The 12,391-nt window shown below is 36.3% G+C and overlaps 2 protein-coding genes across 3 annotated transcripts in view; one reads left to right on the plus strand and one right to left on the minus strand.

Moving 5' to 3' along the window:
- hrm (solute carrier family 16 member hermes) overlaps positions 1–1,621 on the minus strand; it is a 43,252-nt gene extending 41,631 nt beyond the window's left edge. Inside the window, exon 1 of one of the 2 annotated variants that reach the window (XM_069508388.1) lies at positions 1,399–1,621. The gene's annotated coding sequence lies outside the window, so the exon portion shown is untranslated. The remainder of the gene's footprint in view (positions 1–1,398) is intronic. The other variant, XM_069508389.1, reaches the window with a different exon arrangement.
- Positions 1,622–3,185: 1,564 nt separating this feature from the next.
- LOC117994894 (uncharacterized) lies at positions 3,186–4,578 on the plus strand. The gene is given in 5 exon segments (XM_069508096.1): positions 3,186–3,346; positions 3,349–3,395; positions 3,499–3,602; positions 3,774–3,786; positions 3,875–4,578. Coding segments are annotated over 5 exon segments (444 nt in total). The 5' UTR covers positions 3,186–3,246; the 3' UTR covers positions 4,055–4,578.
- The last annotated feature ends 7,813 nt before the right edge of the window (positions 4,579–12,391 follow it).

Raw genomic sequence — 12,391 nt, forward strand, 5'->3', positions numbered from 1 at the left:
TGTGATTGAGTAACAAACATCCAAACATCCACACTTTCACTTTCACATTTATAATCTATATATATGTATATAAAAGGAAAAGGTGACTGACTGACTTACTGACTGACTGATCTATCAACGCACAGCTCAAACTACTAGATGGATCGGGCTGAAATTTGGCATGCAGATAGCTATTATGACGTAGGCATCCACTAAGAAAGGATTTTTGAAAATTCAACTCTTAAGGGGGTGAAATAGGGGTTCGAAATTTGTGTAGTCCACGTGGAGGATGTCGCGAGCATAAGCTAGTAATCAATATTAATAAAATTCAAAGTCTTGACTGGCTGACTGACTTATATATCAACACATAGCCTAAACCACTGGAATTAAAATTAAAATCTTAAAATCCTTTCTTAGCTGATGCCTACATCATGATAGCTATCTACATTCCAAGTTTCAGCCCGATCCGTCTAGTAGTTTGAGCTGTGCGTTGATAGATCAGTCGGTCAGTCAGTCACCTTTTCCTTTTACACATTTAGCTATTATGACGTAGACATCTGCCAAGTAAGGATTTTTGAAAATTCTAAGGGGGTACAATAAAGGTTTGAAATTGGCGTTGTCCACGCGGACGAAGTCGCGAGCATAAGCTAGTCTGAAATAAAATTATCAAATACTTTTTTATTACATAGAAAGTATGTTCAGAAAAAGCTGTGATAGCCTAGTGGTTTGGACGTCCGCCTTCTAATCGGAGGTAGGGGGTTTGATCCCGGGTACGCACCTCTAACTTTTCGGAGCTATGTGCGCTTTATGTAATTAAATATCACTCGCTTTAACAGTGAAGGAAAACATCGTGAGGAAACCTGCATGCCTGAGAGTTCTCCATAATGTTCTCAAAGGTGTGTGAAGTCTACCAATCCGCACATGGCCAGTGTGGTAGACTATGGCCAAAACCCTTCTCTCTGAGAGGAGACCCGTGCTCTGTAGTGAGCCGGCGATGGGTTGATCATGATGATGATGTTCAGAAATATCACCCGAGCGAAGCTGGGGGAGTAGGCGGCTAGATTGTTATACTGCTATAAACAAAATAGCAACAAGTTTCAGACAAAGAAATGACTGAAAAACATACTTTCTAGCTCAAAATCTATAGTCATTTGAGGTAATAAAATACTTCAGACAAACAGAAGTTATATCCGACGATCTCTTTTATTAATTATAACTAGTTTTTAACAAAGAAATCCATTTTGAAATGAAATTATTTTGACTGTAATAACTTGGCATCATACAGAAATCAATGAGTAATTAGCCAAAATTATTATAAGTTATTATTAAAGAATATTTATTATAGTAACGTCATAATTATCTAAGGAAACACATAAATATATGTAAATAAATCACTTCATATCGTTATTTATTACTTACCAACACATACAAGTAGATTGTGTCAAATGAAAACCACAATAAAAAATGTTACACTCAATATTATAACCACTAGCACATTTCACCAAAGCTAAAACACCAAAAACTTGTTTTTAAAGTCTTTTATCTAAATAAATTATGGGAAATTCCACTGAAATAATAAAAAAATCGTGAACCATGATCATGCGATGACAATAAAATGATAAATTGATGAATGAGCACAGATTAAAGGGAAGGGATACTATTAACTCTATTAATCTGTGGATAGGATACTATGTAGGTACCATGAATGAGTTTTATTTATTGTCATTCTCAGTTGTCATCGTAGATAGAATAATAGGTAGATGTAAGTATTGTGTAACCGCGTATGAGATAGCGATAGCACGACGCAACGATGAATAACACGACAATTATTACCATTTTTTAGTAGTCAATATTTGTATTAACCGATCAACAATATTTGTATTAAACGTTTTTTATGTAAAAACAAGTAAATAACTCATGAGAAATACAATTACGCCACGAATTCTCAAAGTTTGTTTCGCAACTAAAGTTGCATGCCTTGTATGGAAGTTGCATGTATTCTTGAAAAAACCAGTTACACGATAAGGGACAAAAAATAGGTTAGCTGAGTCTCTGTTTATCACATTAGTAACATTATCTGTGTATCTCTTTTTTTTAGTGTGAATGAGAAAGCAAACGTTCTTGCATCTACCTTTATTACTCTAACTGTGCTCTATCTACGGTTGTCATTTATAATCTATGAACGTAGAATATAAAATGAATGATTTTGGTATCAATGAAATAGTGATGTGCTTTTTACGCTGGCTCCACAGGTTGGCCCCAACGTAGGCCCCAACACTGTTGCCCCAACCTCAGACTAAGAACCAAGGAGACTTGTCAGACGCGCGTCCGAAAGGGACAAAGCAACAAAAGAAATCATACTTACGTATGAAAGGTTATGTTTCATAATTTGCGTTCGCTATAACTGTTACAGCCGATCACAGAGCAAAGCATCATAATTGGCTACACACCTTCAATACTAAATTTAAAAATCACAGAGGTTTGTTGGGCACAGATGGCAACTGGCCCAGCAAAAAAAAACTAAATTATGACAAAGACAAAAAAAAAAGTGTTTTTGTCTCTCAGAGCTTCTCTATACAGTATACACCTAGCTTCAGAGCTTTTCTATACACCTAGCTTGCTCTAACAAGGTATTATTATTTTGATGCCAAGTCTTCTTGATCCTTAATCTGAGACCACAACATTGGCTCAACAACATGTGGATCGGGAATGTGGCCAATACTAATTTCCCGATTCACACGTGAATCGGCTTCTCGTAATTCTATAGTTTATGTTACCTTTAGGAATCATCACACCATCCAGTTTTTGCTATCCGATATTTCTGTGCGATATTTACAACACATTTACAAAAAAAGAATTAATCAACAGCTGTTGATAAAATCTAGAAATGATTTTTTTCAAATAAAACTACGTTCTTTTATGAGTTGATTGTTGATAGTAGTTTTATTTTAATTTTAAATAACAACAGTTCGAAATATGCATCTAATCGATAACTCAATCAGTGATTTAGAGACATACTTAAAATGTCAATATTAAATCTCCTGTTTTTATTAATTCTCACAGTCATAATACCCATTATGATTTCAATAACCATTTTAAAGATAGTGTTAAGTAGGCTGCGCTCAAAGTATCTTGATAAGAAAAAACAAAGAAAAAATCGAATTATTTGATAAAATAAATTTAAATAAAACCGTTTTTATCGAAAATATTTTGCATTTGTTTAGTAATAATTCTAAAGTATTGAAAATTGAGGAATCGTTCAGAAATATGTTAGCTATGAAGGGAGTGAAATATATTTTCAAAAGGGATTTCTTTTGGCGAACTTGGAGGCAAGTGGAAAACAATGGAAGATTGACAGTGGTGTGTTCTGGTGTCAAAATAACAGGAATGGCAAGTGTCAAAACGGTGGATATTGGGTAATTTTTTACAGAGTTAAAAAAATGTTTTTTTGGTCCCCGTCTACAAACACAAGATGTTCTTGATTAAATTTTTGTTTTAATAAATTGTTTATTTTTGTAGGTGATTGAAGAAAAACCACCACCATGTCCATACGAAATATTTTCATTGAAAACAGGTTGGGAAATATATACTGTTGAATATAACCAATATCCAGATCCAAATAGGTAGGAGTTACCCATCGAGAATTCGCTATTTGATGGCATTTATATTTAAAAAAAATCTAAATAGTTAACTACCTACCTACAGTGCGACAAGGCTCTCTTGGCACTTGAATGACATTGACAGGGGAGCGCTGTTAGAAAGTAAAGGCTTAGAATATTCAAACACCAACAAAGGGGGCACTTGACGGCAACGTTAGTTCCAATTTTCGCCACGCGCCAAGATAGCCTTGTCGCACTGTAATACATTTACAGAACTGTCTGAAATATTTTTTTAGATTCTACCCGATTTGATAGTCTTCATAATAATTAATTCAACGAATCACATCTTCTATTCAAGAGTAATGAAAAACGGTTTCAAGAACTATGTATGCGACTGTGGCATAATCGATCCGAAAACGAATCTAATTTCAAGAAAAGAACATCCCTACAGGCTTGATTTATTTAAAAAAAAATAAACGAGAAGATCTCTTGTCTTTGACATCAATGTTGCCTATTCAAAAAAAAAAATGTTCTAAAAGTAAACAAAAAGGAAACGGAAACTTTTTGTTTGGAATACACTTGGATATTGGAAATAACAAGATTAGTCCAAACTAAAATGAACCTAAGCGCGATAAGTTTAAAGTAAAAAGTAGCGTAACTAAAAGCCCATGTAAAAAATTAGCAGAAAAGTATTTTGAAAAAGAAAAGAGCAGAGATTATTTATTATAATAGTTATTTATTATAAGTAACAAGTTATGTTCTAAATAAAACAGTTGATAGGTAAAAAATGTTCAGATTTCAAAACTAGTATTTACTTATCTCTACAATCATGCTACATACATGTATAAAAAAGTCACAAAATATTTAAGGGCAAGGCACTTAGTTAATGTAAAATATGTATACTTAGAGTAGATAAATATGTATACCTTAACCTAGTTTAAATAGTTTTAATACTATCTTTTGTGAGATGTATAGTATAAGTTTAGTGTGAGTAGTATAAGTTGACAAATGAAGTTTGATTTGGAAGACTTAGGGGCCGATTCTCTTGTACACAATCTCTAAACTAAACTAAAATGACACATCTAAATCTATTGCTATCCCTGTCGTAATGTTGCTTGCGGAAAGGGGTAGCACTAGATTTAGACCTGTTAATTTAGTTTAGTTTAGAGATTGTGTACAAGAGAATTAGCCCCTTAATATTATTTTATAAGACCTAGTTTAATTTTGTACCATTTTGTAAAAATCTAAATCTAAATATATAAAAGGAAAAGGTGACTGACTGAACTATCAACGCACAGCTCAAACTACTGGACGGATGACATACGGATCCGAGACATGGTCGCTAACTATGGGCCTCATAAGAAAGCTCAGAGTCACTCAGCAGGCGATGGAGAGAGATATGTGTGGAGTTTCTCTATGTGATCAAATCAGACACAAGGACATCAGTAGGAGAACCAAAGTAACTGACATAGCTCTCTCCATCACCCGCTGAGTGACTCTGAGAATAGAATGTTTTTATTCAAGTAGACTTTTTACAAGCGCTTTCGAATCGTCGGGTAGTTTTAATTTACCACTGGTTCGGAATGCCGTACCTAAAAGAACCAGCAAGAAACTCGGCGGTTGCTCTTTTTAATTACAATTTACAATGTTATTATACCATACTATACAAGCCATTGCAGCCCCGTGCATTGCTGGAGCGAGTCAAACCCAGTGAGCTTATATGAGGCACATAGTTGCTAGTATAGTTATAGTTGTTGTGTAGTTGCTAGTTTTTTTTTTAAAATAGAGATAGCGAGCAAACGTGCAGGCGGGTCATCTGATGTTAAGTGATTACTGCCACCCATGAACATTTGCAGCACCAGGGGAACCGCCGATGCGTTGCCGGCTTTTCAGGAATTAGTTGGTCCGCCCCTTGAATAACCCCATGTTGTAATCTAGTGGGAACACCGTCGATGGGAGTTGGTTTCACAGTTTGCATGTGCGTGGAAAGAAGGATCTGGCGCAGCGGACGGTCGAAGTGCACCAGACACCCAGGTGGTGAGGGTGAAATTCCTTACGGTGGCACGCGGTGCGGTTGTAGAAAAATGACGGTGGAATGATTCAAAACTCCTTTTTGACCACTAACAATTTTGAATTTGAGTTTGTCTTTAAATCCTTCTTCTTGATGATAAGTCTTTTATTCTTTTTCCTTCTAAATTGACCGCACTTATGGTCAATTAATTGGTATTGCCTACTAAAAGTTTCTTTGCATACTTTGCATGAAAAGTTCCGTATATCCATATGAACTTCTCTTATATGTGTTCTCAGACTTTTTTTCAACATCTCTTTCTTACAATAATCACACGTGCCTTTAGAATACTGATCCGTGCATTCGGAATTATTAAAATAGTTTAAATTCGGTTTTATTTCGTTAACCTTAACATTAATTTTTAACTGTTTTATAACGATGACATTATTGTTTACCTTTGTGATGCTTACAGTTGCGTTTTTATTATTAACGTTTTCAATCCATGTCTCGTTGATTGCCTTATTGGTGTGCAACGGTTCTTTAAATACTTGTATGTTGAAATGTACTTTCCGTACATGCTGGTCTAACAGACGTCGCTCACAGTATTTAAGGTCACATACGTTGCAACGAAACTTACTCGTACCTAGCTTAGTATCTACATTTTCATCATGAACTCTTTTTAAATGGGTTATTAAATTGTTTTTTATCACGAACGCACGACCGCAGTAGTCGCAAGTGTAGGTCCTTTGTGGGCCGCCCTTATGTCTAATTACATGAATATTGTAGGCGTCTTTTCGAAAAAACTTCTTGATACAAAACTCGCAGTTGTACCTTTCTTGGACAGCGTTGTGTTTGAAAAGGTGTGACTTGAATTTATAAGAGCTTCCTTTGATTGTTTTGTCGCAAATATTGCAGTAGTTTTCTAATTTCACTCGTTTCGACGATGCTCCCGTCTTGGTCATGATGAATGTAGAATCCGTCACATGTGCGTTTTTGATATTAATTTAATAAACTTAAATTCTATTTGGTTCACAGATGTATATATTTTTTTATGTAAAAATTAAAACAAGTATGAAAAACTAACAAAAAACAAAAAGGTGAAAATAAAATAAAAACAACTTTGACAGTGACACCATTGACACGTCAAGTGTCAAAAACTCCATGTGTCATTGCCAAAGTGATAAATAAGTTTATTATCTATGAGCGTATCATAGACAAAAGATGCTATGGCCCATAGACACTATCAACTTTTTCTCTATGAGTGACATAAAGACGTAGATAGAGTATTTATTGGCACCGATTCTAAGCACAACCTAATTTTAGAGTATTCGCACCCTCTTACTATTGTAATATGAAAAGGACAGAAGCAGTTTGACATTTCTAAATTTAATTTTTAGATGGTAAACCCGTGATTTTAGCACGCACTCGCGAACCTACTGTTTAAATTTGTATTGTGCACTAAAATTTAGAGTCTTTAAATGTGAAAGTCATGTTCCGTTCCTTTTTTAGCATTAGTAAAAAGAAAAGGATGCAGATACTCTAAATTTAGTTTAGAGAGAGACTAGAGAATTGGGGCCAATGTTACCTAAAAATAATAGTGTAATTGGCCCCGATTCTCTAGTCTCTCTCTAAACTAAATTTAGAGTATCTGCATCCTTTTCTTTTTATTAATGCTAAAAAAGGAACGGAACATGACTTTGACATTTAAAGATTCTAAATTTTAGTGCACAATACAATTTTAAACAGTAGGTTCGCGACTGCGCGCTGAAATCACGGGTTTTACCATCTAAAAATTAAATTTAGAACTTTCAAACTGTGTCTGTCCTTTTCATATTACATTTGTAAGAAGAGCATGCGAATACTCTAAAATTAGGTTGTGCTCAGAATCAGTGGGGCCGATTCTCTTGTACACAATCTCTAAACTAAACTAAATTAACAGGTCTAAATCTAGTGCCATTCTTTTCCGCAAACAACATTATGAAAGGGATAGCAATAGATTTAGACGTGTAATTTTAGTTTAGTTTAGAGATTGTGTACAAGAGAATTAGCCACATTATTAAAGTATTTTTAGAAATATCTACCAAGTAAAAGACAAAAACGGCTAAGTGCGACTCGCGCACCGAGGGTTCCGTACTCAGATATTTTTACGACATTTTGGACGATAAATCAATAACTATTATGCATAAAAATAAACAAAAATCTGTTTAAGAATGTACAGGTATAGTTCTTTCATAATTTTATTATGATCTTACTTTGAAATTTGAAAAATCATTTTTTTTGTGATGCAACCATAATATATATAATATAATAATTCATGGTTTTCGGATTTATTCCTTTACTTGTGCTATGACACCCACCTACCTACCTACAAAATTTCATAATTCTAGGTCAACGGAAAGTACCCTATAGGTTTTCTTGACAGACACGACGGACAAACGGACAGACAGATAGACAGACAACGAAGTGATCCTATAAGGGTTCCTTTTTAGGGTTCCGTACCTCAAAAGGAAAAACGGAACCCTTATAGGATAGATATCACTTTGTTGTCTGTTTGTCTGTCTGTCTGTCAAGAAACCTACAGGGTACTTCCCGTTGACCTAGAATCATGAAATTTGGATGGTAGGTAGATCTTATAGCTGACATTTGGAGAAAAATCTGAAAACCGTGAATTTAGGGTTAGATCACACAAAAAAAATTAAATTGTGGTCATGAACTAATAATTAGTATTTTCAACTTTCGAAGTGAGTGACTATATCAAGTGGGATATCATATGAAAGGTCTTCACTTGTACATTCTAAAACAGATTTTTATTTATTATTATGCATCATAGTTTTTGAATTATCGTTCAAAATGTCGAAAAAATACGACTGTAGTACGGAACCCTCATTGCGCGAGCCTGACTCGCACTTCGCCGGTTTTTTCCTTTTAAGGTACTGAACCCTAAAAATTGGCAAAAATATATTACATTTTAAGCGTCATTTACATAGTTAACTTACATAAGAATAAAGAAAAACATACGAAACTTATTTACTTATATTATAATAATTGATAATAATATGTGACACATGTTTTAAACAGCTTTATTTATCTTAAATTTCGTTTATATAGGTACCTAGTGATTTCAGAATCATCATCATCATGATCAACCCATCGCCGGCTCACTACAGAGCACGGGTCTCCTCTCAGAGTGAGTCACGCTGGCCATGTGCGGATTGGTAGACTTCACACACGTTTGAGAATGGAGAACTCTCAGGCATGCAGGTTTTCTCACGATGTTTTCCTTCACCGTTAAAGCATAATATATTTAAAGTCAAAGTCAAAGTCAAACGATTTATTCAAAATAGGTAATTAATAACTCTTTTTGAAAGTCAGATGTTGGATTTCTAAGATATAGTGGTGATAATTATTTCGCAAACTTAAAACTAAAGCTACGAGGGTTCCAAAAGCGCCCAGGTCTGAGAAGAGCCCACAACAAACTCAGCCGGGTATTCTTTTTATTATCACCACTTTACAAAATTATTGAAACTTATTAGAACTATCACAATCCGTTAAGCAACTCATTCCCAAGCTTGCTTATCATTTAAATAATCCTTTACATTGTAATAGGATTTTTCAATTAGTTTACGTTTAATTAATTGAAACGCTTATAGCTCCGAAAAGTTAGAGGTGCGTGCCCGGGATCGAACCCCCGACCTCCGATTAGAAGGCGGACGTCCTAACCACTAGGCTATCTCAGCTTGGAAAGCTTATTTCAAAATACTTAATATTTATTAGAGGAGGATAACTCTACAAATACGATTAAAGAAATAGCGACTCTTGTCGCGACGTAATAAAGTCCAATTCAGCTCGCACAGCACTCCGGCATTAAAGGTCCATGGGCAAAAAATTATGGACCCTGGTCCAACCCCCCAATATGTTCACTGGTCCAAATTCACACTAGCTCACACTAGCTTAGTTGAGAAAAAACCGGTCAAGTGCGAGTCGGACTCGCACGCGAAGGGTTCCGTACCATCGTACTGAATATCACTGACTAGGTACCTATGTGCTTTTTAATTTTTTTTATAATTTTCATAGCGGCCATTTTGAAATTTATTCTGTGAAAATTTCAACTCTCTACCTATTACGGTTCACGAGATACAGACCGCTGACAGACAGACGCACAGCGGAGACTTACCTAGTACAGTACCTACGTGGCCGAAAGTAATGTACGTCGACGTTTAGATAGCAGATTTGTAGAGCGTTGTCCTTGTCGTTGAGACCGACATATAGGTAGGAGTGACGGAGACAACGCTCTACAAAGCCGAAATGTCATTCTAAAGGCCGATGTACATTACTTTCGGTCGCGTACTTTACATAATAGGGTCCCGTTGGCATTACAGGGTAGGGAACGCTAATATAAACACCACTGCCTGCCATATTGAATTCTTTGCAAAATAACCGGTATCACCTGATGTTAAGTGATTACCGCCGCCCATGAACATTTGCAGCACCAGCAGAACCGCCAATGCGTTGTCGGTCTTTCAGGAGTTTGTTGGGCGCCCCCTGGAAAACCCCCATGTTTTATCTATTATCTAACCCATATGTTTGTGGATACAATAGCTCAACGCTTGAGGAGCGGACTAAATTTCGAATGGTCGGCGGTTCAAACCCCGCCCGTTGCACTATTGTCGTACCTACTCATAGCACAAGCTTTACGCTTAGTTGGGGAGGAAAGGGGAATATTAGTCCTGATTAGCATGGCTAATATTCTTTAAAAAAAAAAAAAAAAAAATAAGCGTCGAAGTTTCCAGGGCCTATCTACTTACAAGGTTAGGTAATAAATCATAATAACAAAAAATACAATAATACTTAGGCTGAAAAATATAACAATGGCTGAAAAATTTGATGTGTACACAAGCAGGGCTGTCAGTTTTGGATTTTTTTTATTGCAGTAGGTTTGCGTTTGACGAAAATCATGTCTTAAATAAAGCAATGATGAGGTCTAAAGATCTGTATGCACCTGAGCTGCGCTGCGCGTCGCTGCAGTCCGACTGCAGGGCGCGTCACTTCCGCGTCACTTCTATGCCCGAACGCGTACGAACAACAACGTCGCAAGATGAGCGACATTGAAGAGGGAAAGGGTGGAAGCCGACATCCTAGGGGTTGGGAATTTTGAGGATATACTTTTAAGAGCCCGTCATGTGCAAAAAAAAAACTACGTTATTTATTTTGATGTCTATCACGCCTATACATTAAATACTTAACTCGATGCGCGTGTATCTTATCCGAGCGCCGTACGTATTCTGAAGCGACGCGACGCGCAGCTGGGTATGTCGCACTAGCGTCGCTTCGCTGCGCTTCACAATATTCTCCCAGCCGCGACGCGCGGCAACGCGCGGTGAAGCGCTGTGCAGCGCCGCTCTAGTGCGATATGCGCCATACAAAATGATAGAAATAATATTTTGACGCTCTGTGCCGCGACGTGCAGTGCAGCCCACTCACACACACACACGCTCACACACATATATATACACAAACGCATACAGAAAACACACACGTACACACTTTCACGCTTATCTATAATTTTAGTATATTAGGTATAGTATTAGGTGAGGTATAATATTAGGTTTTTTTTTTTTTTTTTTTTTTTTTTTTTCCTAGTGCAGAGGGTAGGAAACTCGTTCTCTTACCTATAATTTTAGTATAATATTAGATTTAATATATTAAGTCCTTAGTTTTTAAAAAACTTGTAACTGCCTTCTGCAATACAGGGTTTTCCTAGTGCAGAGGGCAGAAAACTTGTTTCTCGTGTCTAAATTCTAAATTCTAAATTCAAAATAAATTATTCTTATTCTTATTCTTATTCTAGTGACGCGCAGCGCAGCTTAGGTGCGTAAAGACCTTAAATTGGAGCGCGCTTGCCTAGAAAATGCTCTCTTGCCTTGAAGGTACGCGTCACGAGCAATTTCATCCTCACCACCTGGGTGTCTGGTGCACTTCAACCACCCGTTGGCCGTTGTGTCAGATCCTTCTTTCGTTCCCATTAGATTACAACATGGGGTTATTCAAGGGGCGGACCAACAAATTCCTGAAAGGCCGGCAACGCATTGGTGGTTCCTCTGGTGCTACAAATGTTCATGGGCGGCGGTAATCACTCAACATCAGGTGACCCGTCTGCTCGTTTGCTCGCTATTTATATTTAAAAAAAACCGGCCAAGTGCGAGTCAGGCTCGCGCAACGAGGGTTCCGTTCTGCAGTCGTATTTTTTTCGACATTTTGCACGATAAATCAAAAACTGTTATGCATAAAAATAAATAAAAATCTATTTTAGAATGTAGGTAGGTAGAGTAGTATAGTAATCTTACTTTGAAAGTTGAAAATAGCAATATTTGTTCATGAACACATTTTAATTTTTTTCTTGTGATGTAACCACAAATTCACGGTTTTCAGATTTTTCCCCGAATGTCTGCTATAAGACCTACCTACCCAAATTTCATGATTCTAGGTCAACGGAAAGTGATCCTATAAGGGTTCCGTTTTCACTTTTCCTTTTGAGGTACGGAACCCTTAAAACAGTGGTATCCACTAAATAGGTAGGTAAGGTATATAGGTTACTGGTTATTATCATCACTTACCACCAGGTAACATTGTAGTCAACGGCTAACTTATCTCTGAATATAAATATTTAAAAAAATGTAGGCCTACCTAAGTCAATGATTAGCCCTGAATTTTTTTCTGAATAACATTATATTTATTCAATCTGTTTTCGATCTGCTATTGACATTACAATATTAATTTAGCAATGTTGACTTATCATATAATTTTC

Source organism: Maniola hyperantus, chromosome 28 (assembly GCF_902806685.2).
Source record: "Maniola hyperantus chromosome 28, iAphHyp1.2, whole genome shotgun sequence".
In the NCBI taxonomy this organism is placed as follows: domain Eukaryota; kingdom Metazoa; phylum Arthropoda; class Insecta; order Lepidoptera; family Nymphalidae; genus Maniola; species Maniola hyperantus.